Genomic DNA, 16,047 nt, shown 5'->3' with positions numbered 1-16,047 from the left:
TAAGTATCGAGGCTGGATTTGAACCCAGATCTTCCTGATAGAAGGCCGAGTGCCCTATCCACTGCGCCACCTAGGTGATAGTTTTATTCCATGGAATTGATTTCCATATAATGTATTTTATGCCTTTAAAAACATTATTCTGAGGAGGAGTCCACGAGCTTCCCTTGACTGCTCAAAAGGTCCAGAGAAACCACAAAAAGGGGTAAAAACCTGTGGATTAGATTAACTGTCAGGCCATGTAGAAATACATAAAAAAGGAGCAATCCCTGTCCTCAAGAGTTTACAGCCTGCTGGGGAAAGATTGAGCTACTGCCTGTAAGTGGCAGACCAGTCTTATGCCTAGATTGTTTGACTTGTTTGACTCCATAGCTAAGACTCCTTCCATCAGCCCACTCGGCTAAGTAACCTTTATGGAGAAAGCCCTGAGCCAACTTTCCCAAGGTTGGCTTGTCTAAGCAGCTAGTGCCTGGCTGCGAAGAGGAGCTGAGTGAGTTTGATGGTGTGTTGAGTTGGAGATTTAAAAAATGGATCATTAACCCTAACCCCAGTGGTGGGGAGCATCGGGAAGTATATGTGAGACAGGGGTGGATTTGGAGGTGGTGATAGCCCAGAGGTGATTCTGTGGTCTGGAAATTAACTGAAGGGAAGGGAAAGACGTCTAGCAAGATATGCTGGTCTGGGACGTGGGTCAAGACTGCATCAGCTTTCGGGAAGGGATCTAAGAGGCCTCCTGATAAACTACTGGGGGAGTAGAGAGAACGTTTAGAATAGATGAAAGTGGTGGAGAGATGAAAGCTGATTGTCAGACAGTCAGAGAGATGCTGTGTGCTGCTAGGAGACACTTCTTTTTTCCATTTCATTTTGTTTTTCAGTTAACAAACATTTATTTTCTCTCCCTTCTGCCCTTATCAATGTAAAAGAACAAAGTGGGGGAGGGAACTTCTAACAAATATAGTCAAGGAACACAAATTCCCACACTGACCATGTGCAGAATATGTACAGGAGATACTCCCAAAAAGCCATATAGGATAAGAATGGCATTAATGCTGTCAGGATCATGGACTTGGAGATTTGAAGGGAAAAGGGACCTCCAACACCAGCTAGTCCAACTCCCTCATTTTACTGAAGAAGAAACAGACTTTTTGATGTTCAGTCATTTTGGTTATGAAAACCCCCACTTGGAATTTTCTTGGCAAAAATACTGGAGGGGTTTGCCATTTCCTTCTCCAGCTCATTTTACAGAAGAAGAAACTGAGGCCAACAGGGTGAAGTGACTTGCCCAAGGATAGGGACTGACAAGCAGGATGATTTCAGAAAAACCTGGAAAGGCTTACACAAACTGATGCAGAGTGAAGTGAGCAGAGCCGGGAGAACAGTGGACAATAACAACCACATTGTGCAGTGAGGAATTGTGGACGATTTGGCTCTCCTCAGCAATGCAATGATCCAAGACACTTCTAAAGGACTCATCATAAAAAGTGTTATCTCCCTCCAGAGAAAGAACTGATGGCATCTCAATACAGACTGAAGCATACTCTTTCCCTTTTTCCCCTCCCTTCCCTTTTTTTCTTCCTTCTGAGTCTTCTTGCACAGAATGACTAATATGGAAACGTTTTACATGATTGAACATGTATAACCCTATATCTGATTGTTTACCATCTTGAGGAGAGGGGAGAGAGAGGGTGATAGAATTTGGAACTCAAAACTTAAAAATAAATAACTCATGTTAAAAAATTTTTAAACGTAATGGGGGAAAAGATAAATATTTTTTAAAGTGACTTACTCAGGGTCACACAGCCAGTGTGTGTGGCCCCATTTGAATTCAGGTCTTCCTGACTCCTGGCCTGATGTCTATCCACTGCACCACCTAATTGCCCAAGGCTAAATGACTTTTCTGATTTCCTACAGGTAGCCTATTGGAGGCATGGGATTTGAACCCAGGTCCATTGACTCCGGAGCCAGTATTTATTATGGTACCATAGTGTGTCCCGTCCCCCCCAGTACAAGACTATTTCATAGTGGATTTGCACATTTATGGTTCATGTGGATCCTTTACATATGTGAAAATGTACTTTGGCTCAGCAAATATGGCCCAGTCCCTCTTCTAGAGCTGTCCCCTATTTTAAATGTCATTTAATATGATAATACCGCACTCTTTTCTTTACATAAATGAGGGGCTTTGGGCATAGATTTTTTTTTGTTTTTTGTGTTTCTGATGCCTGGAACATAGTAGGCGAAAAGGATCAGAGTTTGGGCTAGGAAGGACAGAGGGGCCATCTAGTCTTATCCCTTTATTGTAAAAAGGGGGAAACTGAAGCCCAGGAGATTGTGATTTTCCCAAGGTCACCAAGGAAGTAGGCATCAGTCAGGATCGGAACCTCCGTCCTCCTGATTCAAGCAGTGTTCATTTCCCTGTACCGTTTCAGCTCTTTTCCTTTTTCCAGGGAGAAATCTGAGGCCCCTGGTGGAAGAGTCCCTTGGCCATGGTCGTACAAGCCTTACTGGACCTTCAGTCCCTTCTGAGAAGGGCTGGGAGCTGGGGGTGAGGAGGGTTGCCTGCCCTTCCCTTCCAGACTTGGGAATATCCACCTACCGAAGATGCGAGGCGGGGCCTGGGAGCGCAGCTCCTGCAGGTAGATCTTGTACCGAAGGAGGCAGCCCCTTTGGTCGTGGGCAGGGATCTGGTCCCAGGTAACGGAGGCCGTTCCTTTGCCTGCTGAGGCGCTGATGACTTGGGGCCCGGTCAGCGGCTCTGTGAAGCAGACCACGGGATAGCAGGAGAGCGTGAGCCCCCTGGAAGCCGTCCCCGCTCCCTGCCCACCCAAGGGGCTCCAGAGTTCTCACCTTTGCTGGCCAGCTCAGCCCAGGTCCTGGCGCAGCCGGCTCCATCCCGCCACAGGGCACACAGGCGGATCTGGTAACACAAGTGCGGCTTCACGCACTCTGCAGGGAAAGAAGACTGATCATGACAGGTGGCAACCAATGGGGCGCCCAGTCCTGGGTCCAAGCCACCCTCACGTCCCCATCCCGCCTGACAACACCCCCCTTCCTACGGCAGCGCCCCCTGATCTACAGCTCGGGGCCGCCCACTTAAACAGCCCCAAGTTCATCTCTTAGACCATATCTCAGCCCACCCGGACACACGAGTCACTCCCTGCGCCAACCTCCATCTCCCAAACTGTACGTGTTCCTCAGTGGCCTCATCTTCCCAGTCCCACTGGGGAGAGAGCCAGACTCGGGGCAGCAGGAGCCTGGCTCAAACCTGGGGCAGACCCTTCTACCTGCGCGACTCTGGCCAATGCATTCTCTCAGCCTTTCTAAGCCTTGCATTCCCCATCTCTAAAGTGGGAGTCGTAACAGCACCTACCACACAGGGATGTGGCAAGGATCATCTGGCCCTGTCTGGCTCCTAGTGCGTATTTGGTAGTTTTTATTTTAATATGAATAATTTTAATATGTAATAAATGCTTGTTAATTGATTTCTAAGTGAGATATGCTGTAAAGCTTTTTGTAAATCCGAAAGTGTTCCGTAAATGTGGGCTTTTTATCATCATCAGGATCATTTACATCATCAGCACCACTAGCTCAAATCTTTAGAAGTTTTCTAGATCACAGGTCATAGATCTGTCCTAGAAAGGCCCTCAGAAGCCATCCAGAACAACCCCTCCTTTTACAGATAGCCCTAGAAAGGTGACTTGTCCAAGCTCACACAGTGAACATTCCAGGTATTCGAACCTAGGTCCCACGACTCCAGAAGCTTTCTTTTGCGGCACAGTACTGTCAGCCAAGTAAATAAAATTCTGCATCTTCCGCCTGAGGCTCAGCTCTCCAGTCTGGTGCTCCCCTGTCTTTTCAGTCTCACCTCATGAGGTGAGCTTCTTTGAGCACCCTCCTCGAGCCAATCTGGACTTCCATTTTGTCTGGATGGAAGGGGAGCCGCTTCTTGGACTGGGCTCCCCCCACTGCAGGGTTTCAGGCTGACGCCCTGTCTTAGTTTGCTGTGGAGAGGATTCTTCCCTCGTACAGTTGGACAAGCTGCCTCCAATCCCCTCCAATTTGAAGATTCTTGATTTGGGTCTGGAAGGGACCTCATCAGTCATCTCACCCACTCTCCTCATTTTACAGATGGAGAAACTGAGGCCTGGATAGGTGAAGAGCAACTCACCCACAGTCACACAGGCAGCACTCCCTCACCCTAACCCTCCTCTGAATCCCAGGCTTTACTCTGCTCCTGCCACTGTACCAGGTTGTTGCCTTTAAACATTCTCCATCCTTCCCTGCCTATTGAATTTCTACTTATTCTTTCAAGTCCAACTCAAATACCATGTCTCACAGGAAACCTTCCCTGATGACCCTCAGACAGGGATGAGATAGGGACCTTTAGGCCTCCTCTGCACCATCCTAGTTCACTTGTGTCATTTTCTAGGGCAGGGGTTTTCCAAGTGTGGCCTGAGGATCCCTCAGGAGGGCACAAGAAATTTCAGCTGGTCCCCTGAGGTCAAAATGACCTTTATAATAATACGAAGACACATATTGCCCTATTATGCCTCCCTTTCCCAACTACATATATGTGCAACAATGGATTTTCTTCATAGACTTCAACCTAAACACAACCTAAGCACAGCGGTAGTAGCAGAGAGGAGAATCCAGCTGTTTGCTATCTAGCCAGAGAGATTTACAAAAATACACAGAATGTGTAAAAGCGATGCTACTTTTTCACCATTTTTTTTGTTTTGGAAAAGTTATTTTTCATAAATTATGTTATTTATGATAACATAAATTATGTTATTTATGTTAATATGTGATGGGTTTTTAATTGTTATTTTAAATGAATATTTTAACATTTTTATAATTTTAATTTGTAATATGGTAAATGTGGCTAGCTATAACCCCCTATAAACAAAAGGTCTCTGGGGTCCTCAATAATTCTGAAGAATATAAAGAGCTTCTGAGACCAAAAGATTTGAGAATCATTGTTAAAGAATATTGTTATCCATACTTCTTATTCCTATAGTAGGATATAAATTTCATGAGGGCAGGAACTGTACCTCATTTAAATTTTGTATGTCTCCCAGTGCCTAGTACAGAGCACAGAGGAAGAACTTGATATTTGTTGGACTAACTTTATATAGGTATGTATGTGTATGTATATAGAAGTATGTGTGTGTATATGTAGGTATGCGATACTTATATACACAACGCAATAATAGCTATTGTTTACATAGGGCTGTAAGGTTTGCCAATTGTTCAACAGATATTATCACTCTTGAGTAGAGAAATATTTCATCTCTGAAGCAGCACCCAACATCCCTGCCATGAAACACTCAATAATTCATAAAATTAATTAAATTGTAGAAACAGAATTAGCTGGCTGGCATAGTGGATAGAGACCTAGCTTTGAAGTCAGGAAAACTTGTGTTGAAATCCAGCCTCAGAAACCTTTTAGCTGGGTAATCCTGGGCAAGACCCTTAACCATCATCTCTCTCAGTTTCCCTACCTGTAAAATGGGGATAATAAGAGTTCCTACCTCAAGAGGTACAATTTGTTAAGTGTTTTGTAAACCTTGAAGTGCTATATAAATGCTAGCTATTGTCATTACAACTATGTGCTAGGCACTGTGCTCAATATTGGAGATAGGAAGGCAACACCAATCCTCTGTTCTCAAGGAGCTCACATTTTAATAAGGGAGATAATGTGCAAACCACCATGAACATACAAGATACCGAAAGGGGCAAAGGGAGGTAATCTTGGAAGGTATTAGCATTGAGGGGACTAGCTTTGAGAAAGGTCTCCTGCAGAAAGAAAGAAACTAAGGGGCAGATGTAAGGATTTGGAGTATTTTAGGCTTGAGAGGATGTGAGAAGAGAGAGAACTTCAGACTTGGAAGAGACATCGCCCAAGCACAATGTGTTGTGGCTGTAGGACAGCAAGGAGGCCAGGGGGCAGGGAATGTTTGGAAGAGGGCAAAGCGTCAGAATTTACCAAGTGATCAAGAGCTTCTGATGCCAGACAGAAGGTTTTATATTGGACCTTGGAGGACACTGGGAGCTGCTGGCGTTTACTGAGGAGGGGAAATGATGTGGTCAGACCTAGGCTTTAAGACAATATCTTTGGTAGTTAAAAGGAGGTTGAATTGGAGGGAGGAGAGACTTGAGGAGGAGCCACCAATGAAGAGACTAATGCAGTCATCTAACGCAATCATCTGACAATCAGATGCGGGCCCCTTCTTGGCTGGTAGCTGAGTGGTTGGCAAATCTGCTGGAATGACTACTTTCTCTTTGGATGGAACACCCAGGCTTTAAATAGTAAGTCACCAGAGGGTGGGTAGGGGTAGGGGTGTGTGTGTGCATGTGTGTTCACATCTGCACACATGTGAAAATATGATAAAAGAGGGAGAAGGAAGAAGGGGAGAGGGAGGGAGAGAGAGAGCGAGAGCGAGAGCGAGAGAGAGAGAGAGAGAGAGAGAGAGAGAGAGAGAGAGAGAGAGAGAGAGAGAAAGAGAGAGAGAGAGAGAAGAAACAGAGGTAGAGATGTGACTTTAGAAGACAACCTAATGTTAGACGTGAAATCCCATTAAGGAGGCAGCAGGTGTCCAGAACCAGCACTACTGATACTGGGATCAACCATGAAAAGAGTCCTCTTCCAAAAAAATAATCCTAGGTAAGTAATCCTAGGTACCTTTGTTGGAATATTGACACCCCGCCCCTCCCAGCGATTGTACCAAGTTTACTTTGCCCAAGTGAAATAAGGCAAGAGTCACCATTAACTCCAAACAACAGAGATAGCTCCTTTCTCACTGCAAGCCAATTCAGAAACTCATAGGGGAAGAGAAGAGTCATGTTTTGTATGGCCCTCCCATAGGTGAGCTCCTGAACCACCTTCCACTTTGAGCCCCCAACATGGGCATGAAACAGGGCATCACCTGGGGCCTTGGGAGTTCTATTCAGATCACAAAACTATGAGCTGACCTGGCTGGTCGAAGTTTGGTAATCTTAATTACAGGTTTGAGGGAGTCCCCCACCCAACCTGAGTCTGAAGGAGTTTGGTGAGATGTTTTAAGGGATGGTGTGACCTTGTATGGACTCCTCCTTGTGGGTAGACAGTCCTCATCTAGCACTGGGTACCTCCCTCAAATCTCTGGGACTCAGTAACCCTGCCTCTGTAAAATAAAATTGCACCAGACTGTCTTCTAGATCCCCTTCCAGCATTAACTCTATGGTCCTCTGACCCTGGCATAGGTTCAAAAGATAGTCTGGGTCAAAAGCTGAGTCAATGGATCTTGTGAGTGGTTTTTTCTTTGCCATTCCTAAGCCTGAGGAGTCTGGTTCTAATGGTGATGAACCAAGCAAGAAGCCTCATGGGGGAATGGTGGGAGGAGGAGATCTGCAGACTGAGGATTCAGGTTTAAATATCGACCCACCCTGGGCAGCCAAAGCTTCTGAAGACCTACAAAGCCTGTCTCCACCAAAGTTCTTGACCCTGTCCCATGGCTCAACATCAGAAACCAGCCTGATTTTATCAGTGGAAATGACATGAATGAAGATGCAGGATCATCTAGCAGATGACTACTTCTCACACAGCTACTAAGAGTCTAAGCAGATTTGTGTTGGGAGGAGGATTTGAACTCAGGTCTTCCTGACTCTAGGCCAGCTGTCTATGGTGCCACATCACAATGACCCCTCCCCCATCATCATCTTTGACCTCCTGGCTTCCACACATTCTAAAACTACTTTTCAGAAGGTTACTGGGAACCCTCTAATGGCCAAGTCAGCAAGATGGTGAGGGATTGGGAAGGTGGGCTGAATCTAACAAGATGGCATAGGTAGGGGTGCTGCAGTGCTTCCTTGGAGCCAGGATTTCCCTGATGTGGCCATTCCCCCCAATGGAGCCAGTTACAACCCCTGTCCATGTCCTCCTGTTCCTCTCATAGAGGAAGTTCTCCATACGCTGAAGACCATCCTCTAGGCCTGGCTGCAGTGCAGCATACAAGCTGTCCCTCAAAGTATGACCAACTCACTTTCTTTTCCAAACATCCATCTCCTAGAGGGAAATCCTTTGTACCATTTACTATATGTGAGTCTGCAATGGCAACATACTATATGTGCAAGCTTCCAAGGACAATGTGCCACAGCCAACTGATGCCTGCATGTATCTCTGCCCCTGGTCCCTTGGGCTGTCCATGACTTTTTTTATTCTTCAGAGATGGTGGTGATTCATGAGCCATGGCCCTGTAGCATCACTGAAAGCATGCTTTTGATCTCTAGGGGGATGCCTAGCCTTGTGAGAAGTCTTGTACAGTGGAGAGAGCCCAAGGCTTGTAGTCTGGAACAGAGGTGTCAAACTCACAGCCAGTTAAACTTTCAGTGCCTCTGAACCAATTCAATTGGGAAATGTTTAACAAAATTAATAAAAATACCACACAAAATAGATAATGTTAATTTGTGGTTTTCTGAGTCAAGATGCCAGGCTGAAGGATCCCTTTCTATTTGAGTTTGATACTGCTGGTCTGAAAGACCTAGCTTCAAATCACTCCTCAGACATTTAGGAGCTGTGCAACACAGCACATGATTTAAGTTTCCTGGGCTTCCATCTCCTCGTCTGTAAAATACGGGATAAAGATGATGATCTCTGGGATCCTTTCCTGTTTGAGTGACCTTACAATTCCGTGATTCATCTGTGTAAGAACCTCTAGGGTGTGGAGACTGTCCACTGATGCAGAGATGTAACTCCCCTGTCTGTGGTCACAGTGGTCCCAGGAAATCCTCTGAGACTCTGGAGGTTAAATAATACTAGCAGACATGACTCTTTTAAGTTTTCAGAGTGTTTCAAAAATATTATCTCCCTTCCATCCCCATTTTACATTTGAAGAAACAGAGGAATAGAGAGAACCTTGCCACAGCTAGTAAGTGTCTCAGGCAGGATTTGAATTCAGGGGCAGCACTATCTGCCTCCTAATTCTCTCTTACTAGAAATCATTTCTGGCTCATTTTTGGCTCGGACCTGTGATGTGATTTCATTAGCATTAAAAGAAAACTTCCTCTACCAATGCTGAGTAGCATGCGCTTGGCAACTCAAGAATCTTGGAAAGATGCCTAGAAGAAGATTGGTGTGGAAAAAAAAGAAAGAAAATATGGGTGTTGTCATCATTTTCTCTAGAAAACATTTCTCGATTACTGAAAGCAGTCCACTTTCTCCAAAGGGCATCCTTCCTGCTTGACTCTGGGCTCAGCCAATTGTCCATCATCAGGGTCTATCCAAAATACGCGTGCCGATCAATGAACTCAATGCACAGAGCAGCCAACTCTCTGTCGCAGGCTGGACAAGGCATTCTTCTTCCAACTGTTTTTTTCCCACGTGGGTTGAACTCTTCTGAGTGGCTGCAGGTCTCACAAACAATGTTCCAGGGCTTGATACAAGCAAGCTATAGAATTTGCAAACTAAGGCATCTGGGAGACCTTACTATATGTTGGAACTTCCATTTGGACTTTTTATTGGGTTGTTCATTCATTTCAGTTGTGTCTGACTCTTCATGATCCCATTTGAAGCTTTCTGGGCAGAGATACTGGAATGGTTGGCCATTTCCTTCTCCAGCTCATGTTACAGATGAGGAGACTGAGGCAAACAATGTTGAGTGACTTGCGCAGGGTCACACTGCTAGTAGGTATCTGAGGTTAGATTTGAATTCAGGAAGATGAGTCATCCTGCCTTCAGGCCTGACATTCTATCTGCTGAGTCACCTAGCTGCTCACCTGTACTCTATTATAATTCTTTTGTATATAGGGAATATATATATATATAATACACATATATACATGCATAATACATATATGCACATACATGTGTTATACTGCCTGTGTGTATATATCTATATATGTATATATAAACACACATATTCCGTATAATCTAAATATGATCAGCACAACTTCCAGTTGTAGAGTAGAACAAACATTCTAGAGTGGGGCTGGCAGGTCCCTCACCTCTTATCACTGCCGATGTGTTGATGGCAGGAAGCCGGTGCCAATTGATGGGGGAGGGTGTGCTGCTGCCTGTGCTGAGTTCCCTCCATTCCACCAAATATTCCTTGACAGAGGTGGCAGCTTCACCAGGAGGCTCCCACGTCACCCTGATGCCATCTGTCCCCTGAGGTTTAGCCGAGACGTTTCGAGGAGCTTTATAAAGGAAAAAGCACAGAGGGACGGAGGTGATTGGTAAGAGTAGCTCATTCCAGCCAAGACAGATGAGAATCTCAAGTCAGAATCCCAGAATCTCTGAGTTGGAAGGGCCCTTGGAGGCCGAGTGAAGTTTGGATTCAGTCAAATGGCCATGCTTGAGGACCTAGAAGGTCCTATTGGCCTCAAGGCTCCAGGATCCCCACCCCTGGTCTAGGCTAACCTACACTTGACAAGAATTCCTGCCATTCCGTATCTGGCAAGGTGGTGTCCGGCCCCTGCTGGAAGACTTCCAACAAGGGAGAGTCCCCTCCTGAGACTTCCCATGCCATGCTGGCACACCTAAGTCCTCACGAGGAAGTGTTTCCTGACTTGGAGCCTAAACCTGCTTCTTTGCTGTTGCTGCTGCAGGCCCCAGAAGAAATCCTGGCCTTTCCCTTTCTCCCCAGTGCCTCCAGCATTGCTGACCAGCCTCCCCTCTCCTCCTTCACCCATCAGTCCTCACATTTTCCAGCTCCTTCTTCCCTAGGTTTCCTAAGGAAGAACCTTCAGAACCCTGGGTCATACTCTTTGTCTCATGAAACCCATCCACAGCACAGACCCAACTTCCACTGCAACCTCTGGCTGAAATCACCCATGCTCTGAAGCCTCAGTGTCTCCTCTTTTCTGAAAAGGAGGCTTTTGTTTTTACAGCACCTCCCGTGATCCCATTCCTCATAATCCTCTGCTTCCTTCACGTCTCAGCTGCAATCCCACCTTCTGCCGGCCTTTCCTGTCCCCGTGGCACTTGTCCCTTCCCTCTGAGACAATCCCCACATAGCCTGCAGGATTGGTTTGTGTGTAGATGTTTGTCTTGACTCCCTAATTATTCTGTGGGCTCTCTGAGAGCAGGAACTGCCTTGACCTTCTTGGTGTCCCTGGTCCTTAGCACAGTGCCTGTCATACAGTTGGTGTTTAATACATATTTATCAACTTAGAGAGAAGAAAAGAAAAGACTGTTCAGCAAAACCAAGCGGCACACTGAAAAAGTCAATGGTATCACGCAGACCCGGTGTCCCACCTCTGTGCAGAAAGTGAACACCTGTGGAGAAGCCAGGCTAGAGTGTAACTCATTCAGTTTCAGTCTTTTTCCATTTACAAGACTGTAGTCAGGGCACACAGGTTTTTCATGACTCTGATTGACTCACTTTGCATCTGTTCATGAAAGAGCATGACAATGAAAAGAATACTAGACGCGGAGTTACAAGGATCTGGGTCCAAATCCTGCCTCGCCTGGTAGCTATGTGACTCCAGTCTCTTGACTGTTCTGTGCCTTGGTTTCCTCATCTGTAAAATGAGGGGGTTGGAATTGATGGCCCCTGGAAGTTCTTGTGAAGCTGTAGATTTATGATCCAATGAATGAATGATAATGATTGGGACGTATGGGAAAGCGTTTATTAGGTGCTTTTAGGTCATTATTCTTCATGTGCATTGTGGCTCATCACTCTTTTTTCTGAAGGGCCACGTGTCTTCCTACATGTGGGAGTTATTTCTAGTGTGGAGACCTTGGCATGCCAAGATCAGGTTCCATCTTTCTCCTCCAGAGGACTAGAGAAGAAGGATGATGCATTATGGGCAGTCATGGAGAGAGCTGGGAAGGGCCTTAGAGGCCACCTACCATTCACAGATGAGCAAACTGAGGTCCAGAGAGGTCACTGACTTGCCCAAGTAGGTGTCAGAGGTGAGATTTGAACCCAGGTCCTGAGCCACCCAGTGCTGTAACTCTCCACGCTACCTCCTCCATCACATGTCCCGTTCTCGAGTTCCATCAACCATCCTCCAGAACATTCCTTACACCATCTTGGTTCCCAGGATTCCAGCTCCGGGCAGGTCTTACCCAGTTTCTTCTAGACTGCCTCCTCACTGGCTCCCTCCCCATTTCCTATGATTTTTGTTAGTAGAGGCTTCATATGGGCATCTCTTTCCAGGCTATTTTTTTAATTGTTCCTTTTTCTTTTTTGCTTTAATTTTTCTTCTTTAATCTTTATCTTCCTAGAACCTATCTGTCTAGAACCTTTATCTTTCTAGAACATATGAATTCTTCCTCCCCCCATTCAGTTAATCTCCATGTCTTTCTAAGTCTGAGGCCTGGGTTCAAATCCTCACTCTGATGCTTTCCCAGCAAGTCTGTTAACATCTCAGGGCCTCAGTTTCCTTATGTGTAAAGTAGAGGCCATAGTGCTTTCCCAGCATATGACAAGAAGAAAATTCATTGCGTATCTCACTGTGTTATAGAAGTGTAAGCCATGATGGGTTTCATCTACCTTGGGGAGACTGAGGAGGCCTGGGATAGTAAATAAGCCACTGGGCTCAGCACCAGGAAGATGCGTGTTAGAATCCCACCTCAGTCATTACTGGTTGTATTCCTGGATAAGTAACTTAGCCTCTGTGTGCCTCAGTTTCCTCATCTGTAAAAAGGGAGCAATAATGCCACCCACCTCACAAGGTTGCTGTGAGGATCAAACATGTACTTTGAAGTTTTACCAACGTAGGCTATTGCTAATTTACACAGGAGCACAGGACCCCCCAGGTTCTTTTTTAAGTCTCACCTAAATTTCCACCTTCTACAGGAAGCCTTCCCTCAACCCCCCTCAATTCCAGGCCTTCCCTCTGTGTCACGGCCATCTGTCATGTATGTCTCCTCCATTTGCTTGTAAAGCTCCTGGAGGGCAGGGACTGTCCAGTTCTTAGTGTGGTGCCTGGCACACAGTAGGCACTTAAAAAATAGTTATGAATGAATGAACCTTCGATGACTTCCCATGGCTGACTGAAACTCCATCTTAAACTCTAAATCCCATGGAGCTAACTCTTCAGTCTTATCTCACGCACACAGCAAGTGCTTGATCAATGGACCTGGGTTTGTCATTTCATTGACACACGGCACTCCACAATTAGGAAATACTCTTCACTAACCCAGGTTAGCATCTCATCTACAATCCAGAAAGTCCCCAAGTGCTCTGAGGTGCAGGGTCTTGCTGGGTCACCTAGCTGGCGAGTGCCTGAGGCTGGGCTGGAACCCAGGGTTTCCTAACTGGGAGGTCTCCTAGACAGCGTTCATGAGGCTGGGTTGTCGCAGCCAAACTAAGACCATTCCTGGGCTCCCACAGACACTGTGGGCAGTTCAAAGGCATGCTGTGCCTCGAGGTCTTGCCTGCCTCCTCCCCTAGCATCCTGACCCTCCCTGAGCCTAGGTTCATCCTAGGTGCTCAGGCTGTATCTGGTGTTAGTCACGTCTATACAGGTCAAACCATCCTAGAGTCATAGACTCCTCACAGGAAGGGGCCCTAAAAGCAGCCAGTCCAGAGGAAAGTCGCCACCTATGTGAGTAGGCCCCAAGCTCGGGATGGGACTCAGACCTACTAGGGCCATGGCCAGGATTCTGTCCTCATATGGATGGCTCCATGGACAAAGTGCCAGATTGGGGTCCAGAAAATCTGGGTTCAAATCCCACCTCTCACTGCCTACTAGTTAGGCCTCTCAAAGCCTCTGCTTTCTCATCCATGAAAGGAGGGATTTGGACCAGAAGACCTCAGGCACTTCTAGAACTTGCTTTCCTTGATAGAGCAGAAGCTGCACGAGGGCAGGATTCTATTTTTTTCTTTCCCTTCCTTCCTGCCTTCATGTCCCAAGTACCTAAGAAGACAAGACTGGGCCCATAGAAGATGCTTAATCAACGTTTCTTGATTGGTTGATTCCAATTCCAAATTTGTCATCCATGGGTCCTTATCTCCTTCCTCTATTAGATTGTAAGTTTCTTGAGATTAGGGATCATGTATTATATATGTATTGATAATCATATATAATATATTGCAATATATATTATCCATGTCTATTATAAAATACATATGCATTGTGTATATGTATTATAGAATACATATATACATATGTATACACAATATATGTCTATCATATATTGCGATATATTATACACATATCTATGTCTCTATTATAGAATTAATTATATTTTATAATATATGGTGATATACATGTATCTATATATCAGAAAACATTGTACATATCATATGTATTGTACATTGGTAATTATATATTGTAAAATATTATAATGTATTACATATATCTGTTATAGAATACACCATACAGATTATTACGTTATAACATAAATATATAACATTTTAAAATGGTATATCTTATAGTTTACGTATCTTACATTGTACTATAAAGCGTACGTCTGCCCACATCATTGCACCTCAGAGACGCTTAGTATTTGCTGAGTGAAAGAATGTGCACTGAAGGACGCTCTCATGAAGTGACTGTTTCCTTCTGAGCTCCAATCAGAGGCAGGTGCCCATTGTTTCTGTGCTGTTCCCATGTCCATCTGAGTGCCCTAAAAGACCACTACTGCCAGGCTGATGCAGATCCCTCTGCCCAGGCTCACACACGTGGCGTCCACTTCTGACTCGCCATTAACCCCACCTGCACCCGCTCTGCACCCACGCAAGCCCCTTCCCTCCTCCCTGGGGATGTTTCTAGGCTCGTTCTCCAGTCTCAGCCAAAAGCTCCGCCTTGCACCACTCATTCCTCATATGTTCAGACTATAACCTGCCTTCCAAGTTGTCACCTTTGGACAGAAGAGTCCCCATCCTCATGTCAGCTCTTCCCTGGACTATCTTTGTGACCACCAGCAGATCATACCCTTCTTTTCTGGAAACTGTGCCAACTGCTCTGTTTCTACTAATATCTGTGTTCCCATAGATTCATCCTCATAAACTCCTCTTATCATTGAAATGAATAAAGCACTGAACTTGGAGTAAGGAAAACCTGAGTTCAAATCCTGCCTCAGATGCTAGCTGTGTGACCGTGGGCAAGTCACTTAATCTCTATCTGCCTCAGTTTTCTCATCTGTAAAATAAGTACAATAGCAGTACCTAGTAATTCCTAAAATTGGTGAGGAGCTAACATCTGTAAAAAGCGATGCCACTCTTAAAGTGCTAGATAAACGCTAGCTATTTTATATAGATCTATAGACCTAAATAGATGTGTATCTATACTTACATAGTAGGACATGATCCTATCTATCCGGGCATTCTTGGATGGATCCAAGCCCACATTCTGGCTGCTCCAGGGCACTGCTTCATTCCAGTCTGAGGGTTTGTTATCCCAAGGGTGCATCCCAGTGGAACTAAATTATCTTTTCATTAGAGCTAGGACTGCAGCTGAACAGGATGGGCCATGATGGAATTTGAGTCCAGGGACAAGAGGGCTCTGAAGCGCAGAGGCCAAGAAGTGAGCAACTGGCTTCCCTGGGCATGAGCATTCTGGGAGCGAAAGCTAGCCAAAAGTTGGTCCTACCTTTGAGGGGCTGATGGGGGATAAAGGTCCAGGTGGGAGGGGAGCTTCCTTCAGAGTTAACTGCAGAAACAGCCACGGCATAGTCCTTCTGGGGCACAACCACGGCCAAGTAAGTGTGCTTGGTGAAGGTCTCCAGGGTAGGGGGCATGGCTGAGCTGTTCCCAGTCCCCTCCTGGACAGTCACCTGGTATCGGAGGATGTTCCCCTTTGCTTCTGACACACTCATGTTCTACAACAAAAACAAACCGAATTCCTATTTACTCTTGGATAGGATCAGTCCCAAAGCATTTATAAGCATCCTACATCTACATGCCGCCCAAACCATGGTGAAATAGGTGAGATTTACTTGGATAAGGAAAGATCTTCTCAGTCCAGCAGCTAGACAGACCAAGAAAGGCCCCAGGAATTGAGCTTCTGCACCCACATTTGGATGGAGCAGTGATCTCACTGTTAGGGTGGAGATAGTTCATGTATCAGAACAGATTAGAACCCATCCACAGTTTCTCATCACAGATAGTTCTCCCCCAA

At 45.6% G+C, this 16,047-nt stretch overlaps 1 protein-coding gene across 2 annotated transcripts in view; it reads right to left on the bottom strand.

Moving 5' to 3' along the window:
* Nucleotides 1-16,047, bottom strand: part of IL12RB2 (interleukin 12 receptor subunit beta 2) — a 75,697-nt gene that overhangs the window by 8,751 nt on the left and 50,899 nt on the right. Inside the window, exons 9-12 of one of the 2 annotated variants that reach the window (XM_072649771.1) lie at nucleotides 15,520-15,748; nucleotides 9,979-10,170; nucleotides 2,845-2,943; nucleotides 2,594-2,752 (exon numbers count right to left, since the gene is read on the bottom strand). In XM_072649771.1, the coding sequence (XP_072505872.1) occupies nucleotides 2,594-2,752; nucleotides 2,845-2,943; nucleotides 9,979-10,170; nucleotides 15,520-15,748 (679 nt within the window). The remainder of the gene's footprint in view (nucleotides 1-2,593; nucleotides 2,753-2,844; nucleotides 2,944-9,978; nucleotides 10,171-15,519; nucleotides 15,749-16,047) is intronic. The other variant, XM_072649772.1, reaches the window with a different exon arrangement.

Source organism: Notamacropus eugenii, chromosome 2 (assembly GCF_028372415.1).
Source record: "Notamacropus eugenii isolate mMacEug1 chromosome 2, mMacEug1.pri_v2, whole genome shotgun sequence".
Classification (NCBI taxonomy): Eukaryota; Metazoa; Chordata; class Mammalia; order Diprotodontia; family Macropodidae; genus Notamacropus; species Notamacropus eugenii.
Note: the sequence above shows the minus strand (reverse complement) of the source record. Positions and strands in the feature narration are given on the sequence as shown.